Source organism: Carcharodon carcharias, chromosome 6, assembly GCF_017639515.1.
Source record: "Carcharodon carcharias isolate sCarCar2 chromosome 6, sCarCar2.pri, whole genome shotgun sequence".
NCBI classification, from domain to species: domain Eukaryota; kingdom Metazoa; phylum Chordata; class Chondrichthyes; order Lamniformes; family Lamnidae; genus Carcharodon; species Carcharodon carcharias.
In genome coordinates this window covers 85,232,227-85,252,878 of record NC_054472.1, presented here as the reverse complement: position 1 = coordinate 85,252,878, position 20,652 = coordinate 85,232,227, and the positions used below count along the sequence as shown (strand labels likewise).

The window sequence follows — 20,652 nt, the reverse complement described above, 5'->3', positions numbered from 1 at the left end:
CTTAGCTACAAACATTGGCTGTATGGTTGACAGTGAGGAAGAAAGCTCAGGAAGATATAGATGTGTAGATAAATAACTGCAGGAAGATATAGATGGTCTGCTCTTTGGACAGAACAGTGGAAAATGGAATGCAATCTGAAGAAAAATTAAATAATGAATTTTGGGAGCTGCAAGGAATACATAATAATTGGGAGGATACTGAGTAGGGTGGACAAACAGAGGGAGCTTGGAATGAATGTCCACAGATCCTTGAAGACAGCAAGACAAATCGACAAGATGGTTATGAAGCATGCTTTCCTCTATTAGTTGAAGCATAGAATGAGCAGGGAGGTTAAGCTAGAACAATGCACAACACTAGTTAGGCCACAGCTAAGGTATTGCATACAGTTCTGGTCACCACATTTCAGGAAAGATGTAATTGTATTGGAGAGGGTGCAGAGGATGTTTCCAGGACTGAAAAAATTTCACTATGAGGAAAGATTGGATAGGCTGAAGTTGTTTTCCTTGGAACAGAGGATGAAGGGTGAATTAATTGAGGTGTATAAAATTATGTGGGTCCTAGACAGGTTAAATAGGGACAACCTGGCAGAGGGGTCAAAAACCAGGGAGCATAGATTTAAAATATTTGGCAGAAGATTAGAGGGGACATGAGGAAGCATTTTCCCACCCAGCGGGTGGTAGAGACATGGAACTCACTGCCTGAAAAGGTGGTAGAGGCTGAAACTCTTACCACATTTAAAAAGTATTTGGATATCTGCATGAAGAGCCGTGGGCTGCAGGGCTCTGGATCTAGTGAAGGAAGGAGGCATTAAGTTGGATAGCTCTTTATTCACCAACACAGACATGATGGGCCGAATGGCCTCCAGTGATGTAAATTTTCCATGATTTCTATAACCTCTTTTTTTTCATTTTAGACTCTCATCCATGTCTGAAATAGAGAACATTTTTTACATTTAGATCTAAAGATAAATAATTAATGCTCCTCTATTATATTTAATTAAAATATGTGTTTTTTAGGAAATAGGGAACATATAACCTACTTATTGTAGTTATCTTATAACTACAATTATTATGAAGGTTTGCACTTGTTCAGTTATTTGTGATTCCCACTTAATGCTTATTGCCTTTCATGAATTCCAACTCATCCAAAACATTACTTCCAATCCAAAGTCAAGATACTAAATAATGGTATCTTAAGCAGAACTATACAAATTGCCTTGTTCTATGTTATTACTATATTTTTTGGCCTTATTAAATGTTCGTAGCCAGGATGATTTTAACCCTCATATTCATTTCAGTCACATGAGTGAATCCGAAACTCCCCATGCCTTTGAGTTTTCAGTAACATTCCCAGAAACATGCACCATGACCCCTGCTTGGTAATTGCTTTTTAAGTACTGAGGTTATACCCCCATAAGATATCACTTTAGTCTTCAAAATCATTAGAACATTACACCTGACCTTGTTTTTAGTTGAAGATATCAAGAAAATGTATTAAAATAAACCGAACAGGTGAATAACCTGACAGTGATATAATGTAGTTATATATTTGCAGGAGAAGGTTCTTCATCTAACTGCTCAGGGAGACAATAAGTTTCACAAGTGTAGAAATTCTGGCAGTGCCATTTTGCAGTCTGAAGTAAAGCATAATTCAAATTCTGACTCCCACTTTGGCCTCTCTATGACCCTGTCTCAAATCCCAAGGGTGGGTTATTAATATATTGTGGGGGTTGGTGGGGCAGCACAATAGAGAAATCCGTGCATGATGAAGCAGAATAGTGATGTGCAGTAGGCATTAATAATTAGAACATTGGCTGGTCCCCAGTCTTGAATCAAACAACACTATTCAGCTCTTTCCTGATGTGGCCCATTGTAGCCCAAAGCAGCACCTGTAGATGCCAGTCGACCTAATAGCAGCATATATGACAGGATTCCCAAGGTAATCCCAGAAGGTCCCTGGACAGCAGTTGGAACTGAGTGAGGTGTGCGGATGGGAGAATAACGTGCCCTCCTCAATCAAAATTGTTTCTTCTGCACTGAAGGTATAGGAGCTCAGCAATGTTGCAATAAACTGGGAAGCGTATAGATATCACACTTTGATATTTAAGATTATAAAGCGGGAAATCATTAGATTATTATCCCTTTGAAATTGGGATTAAAATGATGGAAAAGTTTTTCATTCAAAAGAATGTGCCTGATAGTTTTCATTAAAGAAAGATGATGCATTTTCTATTTGACATGAGATGATGAATCTTAGAAAGAACTCAAGATACAAAAGGGTCCAGAAGCCTTTCCCCATGAATATTTAATAGCATGGTATTATGGCAGCCATTGTATACCACCCAGATTTAGGTATTGAAGCATTACAGTGGTTGGCATTGAAAAGTGTTGGTGGCATTAGCTGTAAGGTTAATAGAACTTTGGGATTTATACCAAGAAACATTTACCGGGCAACAATTGATGTGAAACAGCATACTGCATACTGGTTAGAGCTCATTTAGCGTGCGCTAACACAGTCAGGAACCTGTGAAGGGCAGCACAAATAAATTAACTTGATAACATACAAAGGAGACTCACTGTAAAGGATTATTCATGTTACAGTGCTGTCAGTAAGATTCAGCAAAGCCTGATGGGAATCACTCCAAAAGAGGGAAAAAGAACTCTGTGTAATATTCCAGCACTCACATTAGCCAAGGCTATCAGCAACAGCATGAATGCTATAAAGCTCTCTTTAGAATTAATGCATTTGAGTGTAATGGCCTAGAGGTTTAACGATGCTATGTTCATTTTACATGTTACATTTTACGTAAAACAGGTGCTAAGTATCCAATATGTCAGGGAGCAGGTGCACGTTCATTCCATGATGGAAAAGCGACTCCCGTCATATTGATATAGGCATCGTAAAGAGACATCCAGGGCCTATGACTGTAGCAGGTGTTAGGCCCTTAGAATATGCAATTTGGGTCCAGGTGCTTATTTGTTGCATTCTTCACTAAATTGGTTTGCTCAAACACAGCAGGCACTGGCAGGCTTCTGTAGCTCATCTGTCTGTAGCAAATAGGGTCCAATATCTGGTGGGCCTTGGGGCTATGCTTTCAAGTTCTGGGGCTGCTCACTATGCAAAGAACTTTTAACTTCACTGGTTTTCTCTTGACCTCTCTTGAAGGAAATGACACATGCCGGACTATTATTCTATGGACATCATTGGGCCACTGGTACTTTACCCAAGAGCCTAGTGATCGAGCGTAAGCCTAAATAGTGAGTCGTGGCAGGATGTTTCATTAGGCAGGATGACACAACTCAAATGGTATCGTTTTCACGGATGAAAGTTTTCCAGAAGAATCACAGAGCCAGAATTGTGGCTGATATTTTCCCCTTAATTTATGACCACTGAAGTAACCTAAAGTGCCATTAGCACAGTTCCAGCTAAGCCCAAGTAACTCAGCAGAATCCAACAATTAAATCTGGGAATGTTTTATGTGCTTCAAAATCACACCAGGCAATGTGATTACTCATCGACTCACTTAGTGGGGGCCAATGGCTTTCTTGAATATAAGTTACTTATAGTAAATCACAGAGCTGTTGCATTATCAGTAAAATATTTCCTTGCTTACTATGCTACCATTACAGTACACAGCACCTCGAACTATTAATGTACTTTATTGGTGAAGCATCCTACCTTTAACCTTCATCTTACCAGCTACTGTGTTCTCTCTACTCTCGTGGACCATGGTCTTGTTCACTGACAAGGCCACCTTCAATCACTTCCTTATATCATCCACCATCTATAGCCCCACATCCCCTCTAACCATACTTTTTTCTATATCTGCCCTTGGGGGAAAAAACTCCACCCTAAGCCACTTACAATTGCACTCTTGAACTCTGTGCTGTCTAGCCTTTGACCTTCTATTTACAAACTTAAGTTTTATATAGGTTTACCATAATCCCCAGGCCTTTGTATTCTCATTTATTTATACAACCCAGGATCGCATATGCTTTATTAATTGCTTTATTAGCCTGTCCTGCCACTTTCAAAGATTTGCGTGTAAACATCCTCATCCAGGTTTCTTTGTTCTTGCATTTCCTATAAAGTTGGGCCAGTTAGCTTGTATTCTCTATTCTCATTCCTTCTACAAAATGTATCATTTCATACTTGCCCGCATTGAATTACATCTGCCATGTGTCCGCCATTCCACCAGCCTGTCTATGTCCTCTTGAAGTTCAATACTGTCTTCCTCACACTTCCAAGTTTTGGGTCATCTGCAAATTTCAAAATTATACCCTGTACCCCAAGTCCCAGTCATTTATGTATATCAAAAGCAACAGTGGTATTAGTACTGAACCCTGAATACATATCTCCCTCCAGTCCAAAAGAACTGCAATTGATCACAACTCTTTTTTTATCCCTTACCCAATTTTATACCCATGCTGCTATCATCACCTTTATCCCATAATTTTAAAATCAACAATGGATTTTAAATTTTATGCAACGAATGATTAATATGTTGACTGCAAAGCTTGTTAGGGTATGTCATGGATACAGATTCAGTATTAGCACTTATAAGAGAATTAGATATATACTCAGAAGAGAAAAAACTGCAAAGACAATGGAAAGAGAGATGGTGGGATTAACTGGATTGTTCTTTGAAAGAGCCATCACAGACTTGATAGGTCAAAAGGCTTCCTCTGTGTTGTTCTATTCTATGGTACATCTGGAGCTGTTGATTTTCTCAACAACTACCTCCTCCTTTAATGTTCTGTTTCCAGCAAAATCTCATTGTCTCCATCCCAGTTGTTGTCCGGATGCCACCCTCACCTTTGTTCTCTCAAGTCCAAGGAATGCTGATGTGAGCATATCTGGAACCTCACAGGCTTAGCTATCCGTTGCCAGCTCTAGCTTGATCACATCAAACTGTACTGCACCTGATTCTCCTCTGCAATTACATCCCACTACCCTAGTATCATTCTGAAAGATTACCTAGATTACAATAGTGGTTACACTTCAGAAGTACTACTGTAAAGTGCTTTGGACATTCTGGGGTCACAATGTGCTATATAGATGAAAGTTTTCAGTTTTTTCTTTTGTCTCATTCCTCTTTTCTTCACTACCAATCCATCATTTTTCATCTTGGTTCTTCTATCTTCATCTCCAACAAATGTGACAACCCCGTAGACTTCTTTGTCACCAAGGTAGAGACTATTGTTTTAGCTAGGTCTATTGCTTACCTCTCTTTCTCTAGCCCACAAAGGTACCCCTCCCTTCAAACTCTTTCCCTAACGCAGCCATGAGACTACATCCCTCTCTGTTAGTTTCTCTCCTGTCTCCCCATATGGACACCAAGCTAATCTCTTGTATGCAAATCATCTTGTGTTGTCTTGACCCTATATCCACCTGTTGACAACTCAACTGCCCTTCCTGACCTCCATACCAGCTTGTATTGTAAAAGGCTCCCTTGCCTCAGACATTGCTTTCTCAATGTCAAAACTGTTGTCATCATTTCCCTCTTCCAACAGGTAGCATTAAGGAGGTGACAGGAGTCTTGCACACCAGCTATAGAGCTGATGAGAGCCCCTACATCACCTTCTTTCAGGAAGGCCCTCTGAATTAAGTGCCAATCAGGGCAGTGCAGGCCTTCCACAGGATCAAGGACCCCAGAGGTGGAAATCCGGCCCCCACTCCCCTAGAGCTGCTGGCCAATCAGAGGCCATTGCTCTGCAGTGCCACCAGTGGAGCAGTGGCAGCTGCTTGCAATGCATCCACCCAATGCCAAGGATCAGTGAGGGCACTCGGGCCATAGGTAAGAAATGGCGGGATGGGGTTGTGAGGTTGGGAGGTCATCAGGAAGGGCTGCGGATGGCTCTCTGCGGGCCCCATCCTTCCCAATGCCAGGTCCTTTGAGTGTTTTTAAATGAGCGGCCTGACCCGGAAGCCTGCAAGTAACCCTACAGGATTTGCTTTTCAGGCTTCCCAGATGGCAAGTCCCCCATCCGCTGGTTAAACAGCAGCAGTGGGGTGAGGCCCTTCATTGGGCATTAATTGTAATTGGCAGTGGGGCGGGAAGGCTGTCCATAAGCCTTCTCACCCCTGACTACATAGGGGCAGAGGTGGGAAGGCGGCGGGGTCCCCTTCTGCCACCCTCCCACTTGATTAAATACCCCGGCCACCAAACTCACCTCAAGGGAGGGCATTAAATTCCACCCTAAGACTTTGAATCTGTTGTCCCTATTCAGATCTATGATGATGTTAATCACAATTCCCTGATTGAATCTCTCCAATTAGGTTTCTATCCTGAAATGCACCTAATCCTGGTAATTGTGGCGTACTTTTTCTCCTTCTCCTCCTTAATCTACAGCCTTTGAATGGCTTTGTGATGTCCAGCTGAGAAGTTGAATCAGGAGTTGAAGTTGACCAGAATTATATATGCTCCCTCCTTTGCATCACCTATAATCCTTGATGACAACCCTTGCAGTATTGAGTTGGCTGCCATGTCTGTGCTAATGATATTCTCTTCATCCCAAAGTTGCCCATTTCCACCTCCATAATAATCCTCCCACATGGCATCCATGCCTTAGCGACATTTTGCTTTAATAATATTTTCAAATGAAGGTAGCTCAAATATTGCATTCCCAGAAAGTGGTCTAGCTGAACCTTCAGCAATAGAACTGGGTGAATATAGTGAGCAGAATCTTGCCCTTGTCAAGCAGGCTTTGCAGAGGCGGTAGGGCAGCCGACTGCCACGCACGATCGAGGCCAGAGGGCGGTTTCACGCTGGCAGGCCAATTAAACACGGGTGGCAGTGCTCAGTGCTGCCTGTACGGGCGGGGGGGAGGAGGACAAGCGGGGCGAGCGTGAACTTTGCGCATGCGCACAAGTGTGCACTTGATAAACTCCGTGGCAGAGATCTGCCTCAGGGAAATGAAGAGTTTTGAAAAGATAAAGAAATTAAAAATGTTATGAAACATGTCCCCTCTCATGTGACTCTGTCACGTGGTCAGGGACATGTTATTAATTAAATTTAAAAATTTTTATTTTATTTTTATTTGCATTAGGAAACCTCATCCCCCCTGTGGCTGCTTGGCCTTTTTGCCTGCCCGCCAATCGTAAGGTTGGATGGGCAGTAAAAGATTTATTTCATTTATAACTTCAATGGCCTTAATTGGCCTTTTAATTGTCGGCGGGCACCCTGCCGATTGCCGCACACCCACTGACCAAAATATCGCGCAAGTGCACGATGACATTGGAACGCTTGCCCGATGTCATCACACGCGATTGCACACTCGCTTAGGTTGGGCGTGTGCCCACCCGCCTGACAAGCATTATATTCTGACCCACTTGTGGAAAAGCTTTAAAAACCAGTCATTCATTCATAATTTTATAACTTTTTAAATAAACTGCTTTTACTATAAAAATGTCAATCATCCAGGGCTTTAAAGTATCAATAGTGGAATCTAAAAGCACTTGATATCTCTTTATTGTGTGGAAATAAGTATTGTACAACTGACAGAATAGATCATAGAGAAAGAGCTGTCGGTCAAGTAATGTTTTGTCCTGGACACAACTGTTTCACCAGAACAATGGATGTCGGGGCTCTCAGCCAAGCCTCATGGGGATTGTTGGAGAGGCATAGCTTGGCATAGAGGGTATGAAGCGCCATGGGAGGGTGGTGAAATGGTATAGCTTGACATGGAGCATATAAGAGGCCATGAGGAGTTTTAGAGGGGAAATAACTTGGTATGGAGGGTATAAAGGGCCATTGGGGGGTTTGATGGAGGAGCATAGCTTGGCATGGAGGGCATGGGTAAGACCTTTGAACTTAACTTTCAAAAGGTTCATTCTTCCAGACTGTGGTTCATAACATCTCTGAGGGGCTATGAACCACGACTCTTTGAAAATCTGTTTTGACTCCATGCAAATTGCAGGGGACTAGGAGATGCCTGTGGAGATAGAAACTGTGGTGTGCTTAAATGTACAAATGCTAGGATGTTCCTGTAGGTTCAAATGTGGATTGCTGCAACTAGAACTACAAGATTGGCAGGTTAACAAGCCAATGACCAGTTAGGGAGTGCAGGGTGCAGGTTCACAACTTGCACCAGCCCACACCTTTATCCTGCGCTGGTGAAAATTGGGGACACTGAGAATGGAGCCAGGAGCCCTGGAATTGGGTCCCAGCCACCATTTTTAAAGATCCGCAGAATCTTGCAACAATCCAGCCCATGATGTTTGTTACGAATCTCGTAGAGGCCAATAACATTTATAAAGATATTCAAACTCCCAGTTAATCGGTGAAAAGGATGACACAACAAGATTTCACGTTTTAAGATTTGTGCTGTAACAAATGACTAAAAACACTTAAACGCTATTTTTGTAGGCAACTTGTTATGTAAACTATAGAAAGGAGCATTCCTCTTTCACACATTCCGCAATCAAAGCAGAAGGAAAGAACGAGATCAGGAGCAGGGACATAAAGTAGTGGGGAGAAGGCAAGAATTCAGTCAAAGCAGCAGGAAAGAGCGAGACCAGAAGCGGGATATAAAGCAGTTATTCCATTAGGAGCTAGTCAGAGCCCACCTTCGCGAAACAAGAACTCGAGGTGTGACATCACTGAGAAGCAGGAAGGGGATTGGCTGGGAATGGAGAGGAAACCTGCGTTAGAGCAGCTAAAATTTGGGGTGTATAGGTAGAGGGCTTAATTTACGTTCAGGGAGTGGAGAGGAACCCAGACCTGCAAGGGAACAGCTAAAATCAAGAACCTTCAGGAGCTGATTGTGTTTTAAAAAAAAATAAATAGTGGCATTGCAGGAAAAATGTAAGTTGATTGGTTGGTGAGTAACTGTGGTTAGGGAGTGTCTGTAAGTAGCTGAAAATTTGAAAAACTTAAAACAATTAAATAACCCTTAAATAGATACCTTATAATTAATTAGGCTAAGGGGAAATAAGAAGCTGGTGAATCTAATGTTTTAACCTTATTTTTAAGTGTAAGGTTTATTGTGTTCCTAAGATTTAAAGTAGTACACCTAGTCATCATCAGCCAGTTATAGCCTTATTCTGCAGGCAGCTCTATGGATATCCACCGCTGAGCACCTTCCGCTGTCTCATGGAGCATTGTGCTGAAATGTGCCAATAATTACCCTGACAATGGACAAGTAGAGAAACAGAAGTTACAAGGGAAGTGAAACACCTTGTAAGGGTGTGGGCTGGTGCAAGTTGCGAACCTGCACCCTGCACTCCCTAACTGGTCATTGGCTTGTTAACCTGCCAATCTTGTAGTTCTAGTTGCAGCAATCCACATTTGAACCTACAGGAACATCCTAGCATTTGTACGTTTAAGCACACCACAGTTTCTATCTCCACAGGCATCTCCTAGTCCCCTGCAATTTGCATGGAGTCGAAACAGATTTTCAAAGAGCTGCTGTTTAAATCATTTTCAATTTAAGCGTTCCATTTGGACTGACCTCCATTTTGTTCTCCTCCAGCATTCTTTGGGAAATACCTCAATGAATATAATGGCAGCTACATCCCACCAGGGTGGCGAGAGTGGGTTGGACTTATAAAGAATTCCCGTTTTTATAACTACACCCTCAGTCGGAATGGCTTTAAGGAGAAGCATGGATTTGATTATTCCAAGGTATCTGCTTCATTTGCTTTCAAACGTTACTTTTGTTCTTAATATTAATTTGAATAAATGTGTCATGCTTCACCAGCACCCCACCAATCCACCGTCTTTCACCCAAAGCAGCCTCAAATTGTCAGATTCCCTGCAAAAATGTTAAAATTTCCAGGTGGAAAGGGAGGTTCATTAAAGACATTTTAAAATACACATATGTAACGCAATCATATGAGATCTTAATCTGTACTGAAAAATGTTTTTTTTTAAATGATGACACCTTTTGGAAAGCAATTAAATATTTAGTCCAAAATATGTGCTTCATTTGCTGCAGGTTCTCCTGTGTGCATTCATTTGCACTGTTGGTAAAGCCTAAAACAAAGCAAGCACCAGTTTTTATTTCACAGTATTATGGAATTGTTACAGCACAAAAGGAGGCCATTCAGCTCGTTGTGTTTGCACTGGCTCTCCATAGTAGCAATTTACCAAGTGCCACTCCCTTGCCTTCTCCCCATAGCCTTGCACATTCTTCTTTTTCAGATAACAATCTAATTTCCTCTTGAATGCCTCAAATGAATCTGCCCCCATCACACTTTCAAGCAATGCATCCCAGATCATAACCACTCACTGCATGAATTTTTTTTTCTCATATCGCCATTGTTTTTTTGTCAATTACCTTTAACTTGTGCCCTCTTGTTCTCGATAGCCCTCATGATTTTGGATACCTCTATAAAATCTCCTCTCCACCTTCTCGTCTCCAAGGAAATCAATCCCAACTTCTCCAATCTATCTATGTAACTGAAGTTCCTCATCCCTGGGGCCATTCTTATGCATCTTTTCTGCACTCTCTCTCTAACATCTTCACATTTTTTCTAAAGTGTGGCACTCAGAACTGGATGTAATACTAAAGTTGAAGCCAAACCATTGTTCTATACAAGTTTAACATAACCTTCTTGCTTTTATACTCTATACCCCTTTTAATAAATCCCAGTACACTGTATGCTTTATTAACTGGTCTCTCAGCCTGTCCTTCCACCTTCAATGATTTATGCATATATATACCCAGGTCCCTCTGATCCTGCATCCCTTTTTGACGTGTCTCTCTGCAGTCTTCCTAACAAAATTAATCACTTCATACTTTTCTGCATTAAATTTCATCTGCCCATTCCAGCAATCTATCTACGGCTGGGATTTTCCAGCCCCACCATGACGGGACCCGTCACGGGAGATGTGGCAGGCCAGCCAAAAGTCTATTGATTGTCGGCAAGACTGGAAAATCCTGGCCGTGAGTGGGGCCAGAAAATTCAGCCTATGTCCTTTTGAAGTTCTATATTATCCTCTTCATAGTTCCCAATATTTACAAATTTTGTATCATCTGCAAATTTTGAAATTGTGCCCTGTACACCAAGGTTTAGGTCATTTCTTCTATTTGATCCTATGTCATTAAATATAAAAATCCATAACCACAACAAAGGGCGTTCACTAAAACAGGCAAGGCATGTGGCCAAAAGTTGAATGTTTCCGTAAGACAAGCTGCTTGCATAGGCATGTCACAGACTAGGGCTCCAATGTTAAAAGCATTTTCCATTTAATTGTGGGAAAATAAAATTCACTCTCAAAGAGTGCACTGTATGAACAATGACAGGCACCAGCAATGTACATCTGAGGCTATGATATTTTTGTTTGGTTTAATTCTGAAAATGATGTGGCTATTAGCCTTGGTGATCTGCCTACTTCACAACAGCTTACTCCTGCAAATTGCAGATTCCAACTGCATTCAGCACATCTCCATAGAAATCAACTTAACATTTTTTGGCCGATTATAAGTTTCTTGTATTTTTTTTTTGTTTGCCTTTTTCTTTCTTTCAGTTTTTCTCCCCTTCGATCCCGAAAGGTGGCGACTAATGCTGGGGTTTGCTTCCATGGGGGCTGACAACCCTCCAGAAGTGCAACCAAAACTCTTTATATGAGACCTAACAATGAGTATCAATAGGTTATTTGATTATGCAGACAATTGCAGATAAGCCTTGCCTGATTCACATTTTCCATCATGATTCACTGGGTAGTGTTCAGGATAAAATGCATTACTCAACATAAAATAATTTGATTTAAAATGATAACTGTTTTTGAAGCACTATTTTAAATTAATGTGTTAAGGAAGCACTGTCTTATAAAAAAAAAGTTTGCCAGAAACTTTGACTTAGGCCAGAATATTGCCATCGATGTGTTGGGGCTGGCCTGACACGCCGACGCGCAAAAAGACGTGAGATGATGTCGGGCGTGCATCCTGATGTCATCACGCGACGTCACCTTTCATTCAGTGGACGTGTGTCAGAGGTAGCTGCGTGCCTGCCAAACTGTCAACGGCCTATGAAGGCTATTAAAAAAATAATTAACCTTATTAACAACGCTGCCAGTTCAACCTTAAGGTTGGCAGGCAGGCAAAGAGCCCAAGTGGTCTTTACGTTTTTCAGGAAACTTCATCCACGGGCAGGATGAGGTTTCCTGAAGGTTTAATGAAATAATTAAATAAATTTTGCTGAATGTACAAGCATCTCCAAGCTCGGGGACATGTTTAAAAAAAATTTCCGTTAATTTATTCAAAACTTTCATTATCAACTTAATCTTCCTGGGGCAGCTCCATGCCTCAGGGAGATTGCTGTGCCCTTCGAAAGAGCACAGGCCCGACTTTCCCTCCTTCCCCATGCCGCACAGGTAGCGCTGAGCACTACTAGCCGCGTGTTAGGACTTTAGTTGGCCCACCCAAGTAAAATAGCGGCATGCAATCAATTGCAGATGGCAATAAGCTGCACACCCGCCCCAGCCTGCTCCCCCCACCACCCCCCACCACCCCCGTCCCCCCAACACGCCTGACATAGGTAAGATGCAGCCCTTAGGAATTCCCTTAGGCTATTTTTAGTGCAGTAAATAGGAACAGAGAATGATCTTTGCACCAGAGACCTGACAATTGTAAGAGATTGTCTTTAGGCTGCACTGTGTCCAACAGGAACCAAAGTGGTCAACTCCAGCTAACACTACTGCCATGGATGCTCCGATGACGGTGACTATCTTGTGACTAATATTTCTCGGGGCTTCTAGAATACCACATCACTGCTACACTCTGTTCTTGCACAGAGCCATAAGAGTGCTGAGGCACATTCCCAGGAGAGTGGCCATGGCTTCATGGAGGAAACGCCTGTAATCTTCTCTCGGGGGTGACAGCCTGCATCCTCCCATGTGACCCCCTCTGCCAATGCCCTTTTTAATGTTACACAACCAACTGGACAATGCAATCCAGGCTCATGCCAAGATGTTTTAGTTTGCAGCCAAGCCTTCAAAGCCCAGAGCTGCTCAAGTTCGTCCATTAGGGCCCTCTGAAGTGACCTCAATGGAAGTTCAGCAACCTTCCACCTCCCAAGCTGTAGCCACTGGGATATACTTTGTAGAAGCACTTGGGTAAGTAATTGAGCACATAGTCCTAAGCACTTGCACAAGGGTGATTCATGATAATTTCTGTTGACTATTGGACACAATTGGAGTTCAATCGTTGGATAAAATTGTTTTTTATTCAGTCTCAAGGTTGTGTGAAGTCCATAAAGCTGAATGAAGGAAAGCAATTGGATAGTGATAGTGAGGACCGTTATGAACAGGATTGTGGGACTGTTGCTGTATTGGTGTGGTGGGAGAGAGGATGGGCCCAGATGCAATGATCCTCAATGAGCTGCTCTGTGAGACCTCCGGCTGTTAGAGGCACAGATGCTGGATGCTGCAGCTTCTCCTGTTCCCACTCCTGCTGCACATTTTGCTTCCCAGCTTGTGGTAAGGGCTGGCCCCACTTCATGGCAAAGTCATGAAACATGCAACAGACAACTACAAACATTGCAAAGATTCCAAAATGAATGGCGCAGGCAGCAGAAATATTACTTAAGCATGCCAACTGTCTGCTCAGTTACATTCCTGATGATAGCATGACTCTCATTGTAGGTCATTTGTGCCCAGGTTCCTGACAGGAGTCATGAGCCACGTCTGAAGAGGACAATTTTGTTGCCTGGTAACCAGCCTGTAGCCTGGTTAGAACAATGACAGCACAGAGGACTGTCTCAGGGTGAATGTATCATGACTGCTACCAAGAAACTGAGCACAGACCTACATGTCACAAACCAGCTGGATGTTGAGGGACTGGTATCTCTTCCTATTGAGAAAGATGGCTGCTGGTGAGGGAGAGCAGGCAAGGCAATATGAATACCATCTATGGGGAAACTTGCCATGCATGTGAGGCCTTGTGTTCAGTTGTCCTGTTTCATCCTGTCCATGGGGAAAGAGATGCAGATGTTTCTCCCGGTGCAGAGAGCCTCGGTCACTTACCTGATTTCACACCATGAGAACTTACCTGATACGGTGATAGACTGCAAACTAATGCAATCTGCATTAACAGGCAACGGAGCCTGTTGCATAAAGTTTAAAGGCCATGGTGACCTTGCCATCCATAGACAGTGCTGTCCACCATGGATCAAAGCTTGAGTTCTGACTGCAGCGGGTGATTTACCCTGGTGGCAAATTCCTATGTGAAGCAATGTGGCTGAAGCATTGCTTCTCAGTGAAATTCGGGCAAGAGGTGTACTCCATTGTGGGTATGGTCTCCTGTGCAGTTTCTTCCTCCTCATCCTTCCTCTCCCAGTTGCTACTGTTCCCTCCTTTCTTATTGCAGCTCCCCCTTGTACCCCAGCCCTAAAGGACTATCCATCCATGACTGCAAGAAACTATTTTGAAGGTAGCCAAAAGTAATTCAGCTCCAACAAAAACTTTTTCTTACAAGTCAGAGTTTAAGTTTTATAAGCCAGAAAGCAGACCTGAAAACATTCTGGAGTTAAGCAGTAAACTAAAAGGAGAAATCAGCAGCCGCTAACCTGTGTGCAATGGATGAGCCCATTAATTGGCGCTGCCACTAGCGCCACAAATTGCTGAGCCTTGTGTGAAATGGGGCAGAGCAATATCGCAAAAGAGTTATTTAACAAGCTGTACCAAACCACCCATAACTGCAGTAAAAGTAGGGCCCTTGTTTAAATATTTTAATGATTGTTTAATATAACTTTGGCACATGTCTTGGATACCTATGTAGCAGCCTGATCCAATACAATGGACAGTGCATTTTTGGTGTGGAATAAGCGTGCACTTGCTGCCCACCATATTCGATACTTAGGCACCAGTTTTATGTCCAAAAATTAGGCCCATGCCAATGAATTGTCAGAGTATGGGATTCTGGATAATTACCCGTAAAATTTTAATTTCCTGTATTAATGTAATCACAGCCATTAATCTACAATGGGAATGTTATTATGCTTCATGGGCACATGGTGCAGTGGCAATCACACCATGAGAACTGGCACACAAAATTAATGTAAAATTAAAACAATCATAAGCATAACAGTCACAAAAAAGTAATACTAAGATTGTAATCTAATCTTAGGATTCAGGTAATGGGCTTTTGTAACATCACCTGGACCTTTCAATGACATTCAATGTTTTGTAATCACTCGTTGTTATGCATTGAGCATTGCTTAAAAGAGAAAAACTTAAGACCTAAAAATATGGAGCATAATAACATTTGGTTTCCATTGGTTGTTAGTCTTGTATACATCACTGTATTTAATCTGCTGACTGTTGCTCAAAGCCATTTTTAAAATGCAAAAGATTTATTTAAACCAGAACGTCATTCCACTACTGACCTAGTCAAAAAAGAACTTAAAAAGGAAGTGATCGTCATTTGAGCTCATCATTAATATTACTATTAACAATAGCCCTAAATTGCTCTCTCTGCAGAGTATAATTATAATATTAATATCGAGAAACCTAGTGCCTGCTGAGATCCTGGTATTGAGGGAGAAAGGACACAGCTGGTTGGCTTGTACTAACATTGACATGTGACAAGGAGTGCAGCCTCAGGCTGTGCCTTTGCAGCTGTGCTGCACTTTGTATCCAGAACATGTGATTAGTCATGCCTGTGAGTGTTTTAAATTACAAGGATTTCTTCAGTTTCTCGTTGATGCTTATATAAGGCACCAGGGTAAGTGATGAATAGCCAAAAAAGTGGCCTTCTGCTGAAGACAATGTTCTATGGCTTCTGCACTTAGAGAGTACAGTAAACAGACTGTTGCCATGTACCACACGCAGTCCGTGCTTTTGATATGGAGATTCTCTTGGTGCTAATTTAGGATTACGCTTTTGAATTAAACATTCCTGTAACTTTCCAGTCATTGAATCTGGAAAATCAAACATTATTAAACTGAAATAGTGTGAGCAACTCACTGAAGATACTTTTTGCCAGGTTCAGTTGTGGGATTATATATTTCGGAACAATCTTCTGAGTTTGTGCTAAGTCTTGCCCACCAGGAGTGCATAACAGGAATTTGGGTGCCTCACCTCAAGATCTGATGCCTATTAAAGTTATTGAGCGAAAGGTCAGAGAGGGACACACGCCCAACTGAATTTCCAATTATGTGCTTTTAGTGTGCAAACATAGAAGATTGCATTACATTTAGGAGGATTTGAACCTGTTTTTGCAAAGCATTGTTCATTTGTTTAATAGCTTTTTATCTAATTTAGTAATTTTTGTGTGACATTGCTTACTCTTCATTGAAGGGGATGCACCTTCCCCACGTTTTTGTGTCCTTTTGCAGGTGCCTTTCTAGTTATTTGTCCTGTTGCCAAGAGGGCAGCCTAGTGGCTGAGCATTGCCTATGCAGGTTGGCTGGGCACCAAAAGGCACAACAGGGTAGCCTGGTGAAAACCCCTGCCTATTTTTTTATCCACCCACTGCCTGCATTCAGCACTCCCTCACTTGGTGGACACAGGTTGGGAATTCAGTTGGGTTTGTGTCTTTCTCCATGGCCTCCACATTTCCCATTATTCTTTCTACGTAACATATTTTACTATTAGACACATACTGGCACCAGCCAGGCTACTAATGCTCCATTGTATTTGCGAACTTGGTAAGTTGTCTTGTCAGATAATAGGACAACTAAACAGCTTTGAGATACTTTTATTCAAAGGGTGGAATTGTCCCAGATTTGCACAATGCGTGGTAGCGGGCAGGAAAAAGGACATTTTATCCGCCAGCTGCAATGGCAGGCTTTCTCACTGTATCATCCCATTCCTGACCCCTCCTACCTCATTAATATTGCGTTCCCGGGAGACACGCTGGATCGTGGCAGGGCAGTCTCTGATTCACCCGCACCAGCATCACTTCAGGTCTTCAGAAATCCGGGCACCATATTTAAAGGGTGCTCCTGCACAGAGCTAGCACTCTCTAAGGGATCAGAAGCTGCTGCAAATTCATGGCTGACAAAGGGAGGAAACATGCTGTCCCTGAATTTAGCGACACATCCCTCGGGTGTCTACTGGACGCAGTGGAGGACCACCGTGAAGTCCTCTACCCCTACTCTGGGTGAAGACCAGAAAGCAACGTGACAAATCCAGCATGAGAGGCTGTGGCAGCGGTGGTCAGCGCAAATGCCCTACAAAAGAGGACAGGCACCCAGTGCCAAAAGAGGATGAATGAGCTCCTCCATTCCCCAGGGTAAATCACTCTCCTCATCACTCTCAACTCACACACTCACAAAACAATCATACATGCACAGGGATCTCACTCACTGCCAGTTCAAGGGAGATCACCATTCACTCTCTCACACACACCTTCATCTGCATTGCGGATCATGTCCTCTCCCATCCGTGGCACCACTCACCAACCACAGATGCCAGGCATCCTTCTCATCTTGGCCTGGCAGGTGTCCTGCTTACACTCTCTCCATCTGTCTTCAGGCAGGACAAGCTGGTACAGAACAAAATGGAGAGGTCGCAGACTGGTGGAAGAATGCCTGATGTCAATTTCCTCACAGACTTTGAAAATAGTCAGCCATCTAGCTGGCGATGATCTGGACCATTCCTCTGCAGATGGTGAGGTCGGCTCAACCAAGTGAGAATCCAGCAGTGCAACATCCATCAGACAGCCATGCTGTGAGTGAGTTCCCCTGTTCCGTAGTCCCCTGCCATGCACTATTTATCTTCCCTTGTTTTCACAGGCACACCTGGGAAGCAGCCAATAGAGTCCACAAGTCAGGTCCTCAACTTAAGCCACAAAGACACCTCGGAAGAAGAATCTGATGACACCCTAATTGAAGACCTATCACAGTGTTCACCCACACCCTCCACCAGCGCAGAGACATGCACGTCAGTGGAACCTAGTTTTAGAGTAGCCTCGGGATCACAATCTGGTGAACACCTTGCACTGTCTGATCCACTGCAGGCTGCAGCAGGGACTTTGCAGTTTTCTGGCATTCGGAGAACTCCTGGAGGCCAGAAATCTGCTGAGTCCGAGTCAGATGAGGAGCCTCTGGATTCGTTCATACCTTAGTTTCTGGAGCTGCAAAGGCAAGCTTGGGAACATCAGGAAGGGATGTCCGCTGCACTCCTCAGATTGCAAGGCACGATAGAGGAGACAATCCACCTTCACTTTGAGGTGATAGTTCCGGGAAGCCAATGCACCGAGTTCAACACTAGCAAGATGGTGGCCACCATGGAGACCTTGGTCCAGGACGTTGGTCATGCGCTGCTGCGCAGGCTGAACTCCATCGCTGACACCATATTTAGCCTCCAACAGTGTCAATGCAAGAGGGGTGTGGGCAGCTCCATCTCACTCCAGCTTCCCCTTGTCCTCAAGGAGTCAGCCAGGGGCCCTTGGACATTCATAGGGAGGAGGATCAGCAAGTGCACACCCCGGGACGATCCACCCAGGTGACTCTGAGAGTGTCCGGCCCATTCAAATCCCCTCTTCCTGTGACCTCAGCAGCTCCAGCTCCACAGACCGAGGAGGGTGCCACTGCCACACAGCAGGACCCCGAAAGCAGGCTGAGCCCCTCCAGCTCTTGGCCCTCCAAAGGACACCCACCAAGGTCATCACAGGCAGGGTGTAGCAGTCAGCAGGCTGCCTCTACCTCCGCTGTGGATGTCCAGGGAACACCAAGACGTAGCAGCAGGGCCAGGAAGGTTAATAAGGGAAACATGTTTGTACTCGAAAGAGTTACACATCTGTTTCAGATGAAGTTACATTGTTTCATAGTTTGCCATTGTGAGATTTGAACTCTTGATCTTGGGGTTACAAACCCAGTACCATAACCACTTGGCTTGCACAGCCTGGGCTCAGGTGTTAATCACTTGTACATAATGTTCACTATTGTAAATAATCTCCCAAGATTTCTCCTTGCCTATGGCTTCTTGTTATGATGAGCAGTGTTCATGTCACTCAGATGTGAAACCTTGGTTCCTCCACAAGATCGATGAAGGTGGCTCAGCCCAGGGCCTCTTCCCTGTGCTTTGTGCAGCCTTGAGACCAAAGTGATGGTCAGGCTTCACAGTCCCTGGACACATTACTGATGCTTGCACCTCAATGGTGCTTGTCATTGGTGCCAGAATGCCATGGGCAGGCGTCACAGAGTTCTGTCATTCTCTCTGTGTCCTCTCAGCACCTTTGAGGTGGGGCTGGCCCCCATCTCTTCAGCATATGTTACCAGTGCTCCTGAAGGAGTCAGGTGCTGAAGCTGGCAAAGAATCAAGGGTATTTAACATTTCACAGCTGCATCTCCCTGAACCTGATCGCAGAGTACAAGCGAGCTGCCCTCAGCCAAACAGGAGTCAGACATTCACAGAGGCTATGTGAAGATCTATGCAGTGGCCTCACTGCATGTTGTCATTATCCTCCTGGAATATAGCCACTTTTAGGGTCTCTGCATCTCCCATGAGCACTGAGGGTGTGTGTGCTGCCATTAGCAACACAGGATTCTCCCAAGCGCACCTGCCTCTTCTGCCTTATGCAATGGCCTCACCACTGGCCTTCAAGAGCCTCATCATCATCATTCCCATCGACGTCCTCCTCATCGTAGGATCCGTGCAGCTCCTCCACCTCCTCCTCAGCCAGGTCCTCCCCCCACTGCAGCGCCAGGTTTTGGAGCATACAGCAAGTGATAATGGTGCACGACACCCTTTGGGGACTGTATTGCAGTGCTCTACTGGACCTGTCAAGGCACTGGAACCTCATTTTCAAAATGCTTATTGTTTGCTCCACCAAAGTCCGGGTCATCGCATAAGCCTCATTGCACCCTGCTGCAGGCTGAGGCAACCATATGGGCACCATCAGCCACGTCCTCTGTGGGCAGCCCTTCTTCCTGAGGAGCCAACCCTGCAGCTTCTCTAGACCCTGTAAGAAGTCAAGGATCTGAGACCTGCTAAGGATGCAGGAGTCGTGGACGTTCCCCGGGAATCACATGTAGACCTGTAGGCTGTGTTTGTGGTGGTTGCACACCAGCTGAACATTCGGCAAGCAGAAGCCCTTGCAGTTGATGTAGTTGACTGCTTGTTGCCACGGAGATCTCAGCATCATGTGAGTGCGGTTGATGGCACCCTACCCCTGTGGAAAACCAGAGATCTGCCCAAATCCCAGCCCTCTTGCTTCCTGGCTTTCGGATCCCAGGTGAAATGCACAAAGTCCTGTGCCTTCATGAAGATAGAGCCCGTCACCTCCTGGATACACATGTCCCTGGAGGCTTGCGGGGTCCACATGGGTCACTTGTGGAGCCCTGGAAGGAGCCACTGGTGTAAAAATTGAGCGCTGCAGTCACTTTCCCAGCCACTGGCAGTGGATGCCTCCTCCATGTCCCCATGGGGCCAAATCCTGCAGTAGGTGGCATATGTGACCAACCAGTTCCCTAGACATGCACAGTCCTTGGCGACACTGGTTCTCGGTCTTCAGCAGGAATAACAGTGCTGTCTATAGACCCTGGTTCTCACAAGGCACCTACGAACGACGGCTCACTGTGGATTTTCAGCTGTGTGCGTAGCAGGCTCTGCCGCCCTTTCATCTTGAGGGAGGTGCTCCTTCCTTTGCCAAGCGAAACGCCTCTGCCGCTCTCTTCTTCTTCTTCTTTGCTCCCTGTAAGCCATGAGGCATACCGCTAAATCACCAAGCTCCATAATCCTGATGTTCTCGTCCTCTCAA

At 44.2% G+C, this 20,652-nt stretch overlaps 1 protein-coding gene across 3 annotated transcripts in view; it reads left to right on the top strand.

Moving 5' to 3' along the window:
- sulf1 (sulfatase 1) overlaps positions 1-20,652 on the top strand; it is a 421,690-nt gene that overhangs the window by 237,515 nt on the left and 163,523 nt on the right. For all 3 annotated transcript variants that reach the window (XM_041189449.1, XM_041189450.1, XM_041189448.1), the window contains one exon: positions 9,475-9,626. In XM_041189449.1, coding sequence (XP_041045383.1) covers positions 9,475-9,626 — 152 coding nt within the window. The remainder of the gene's footprint in view (positions 1-9,474; positions 9,627-20,652) is intronic.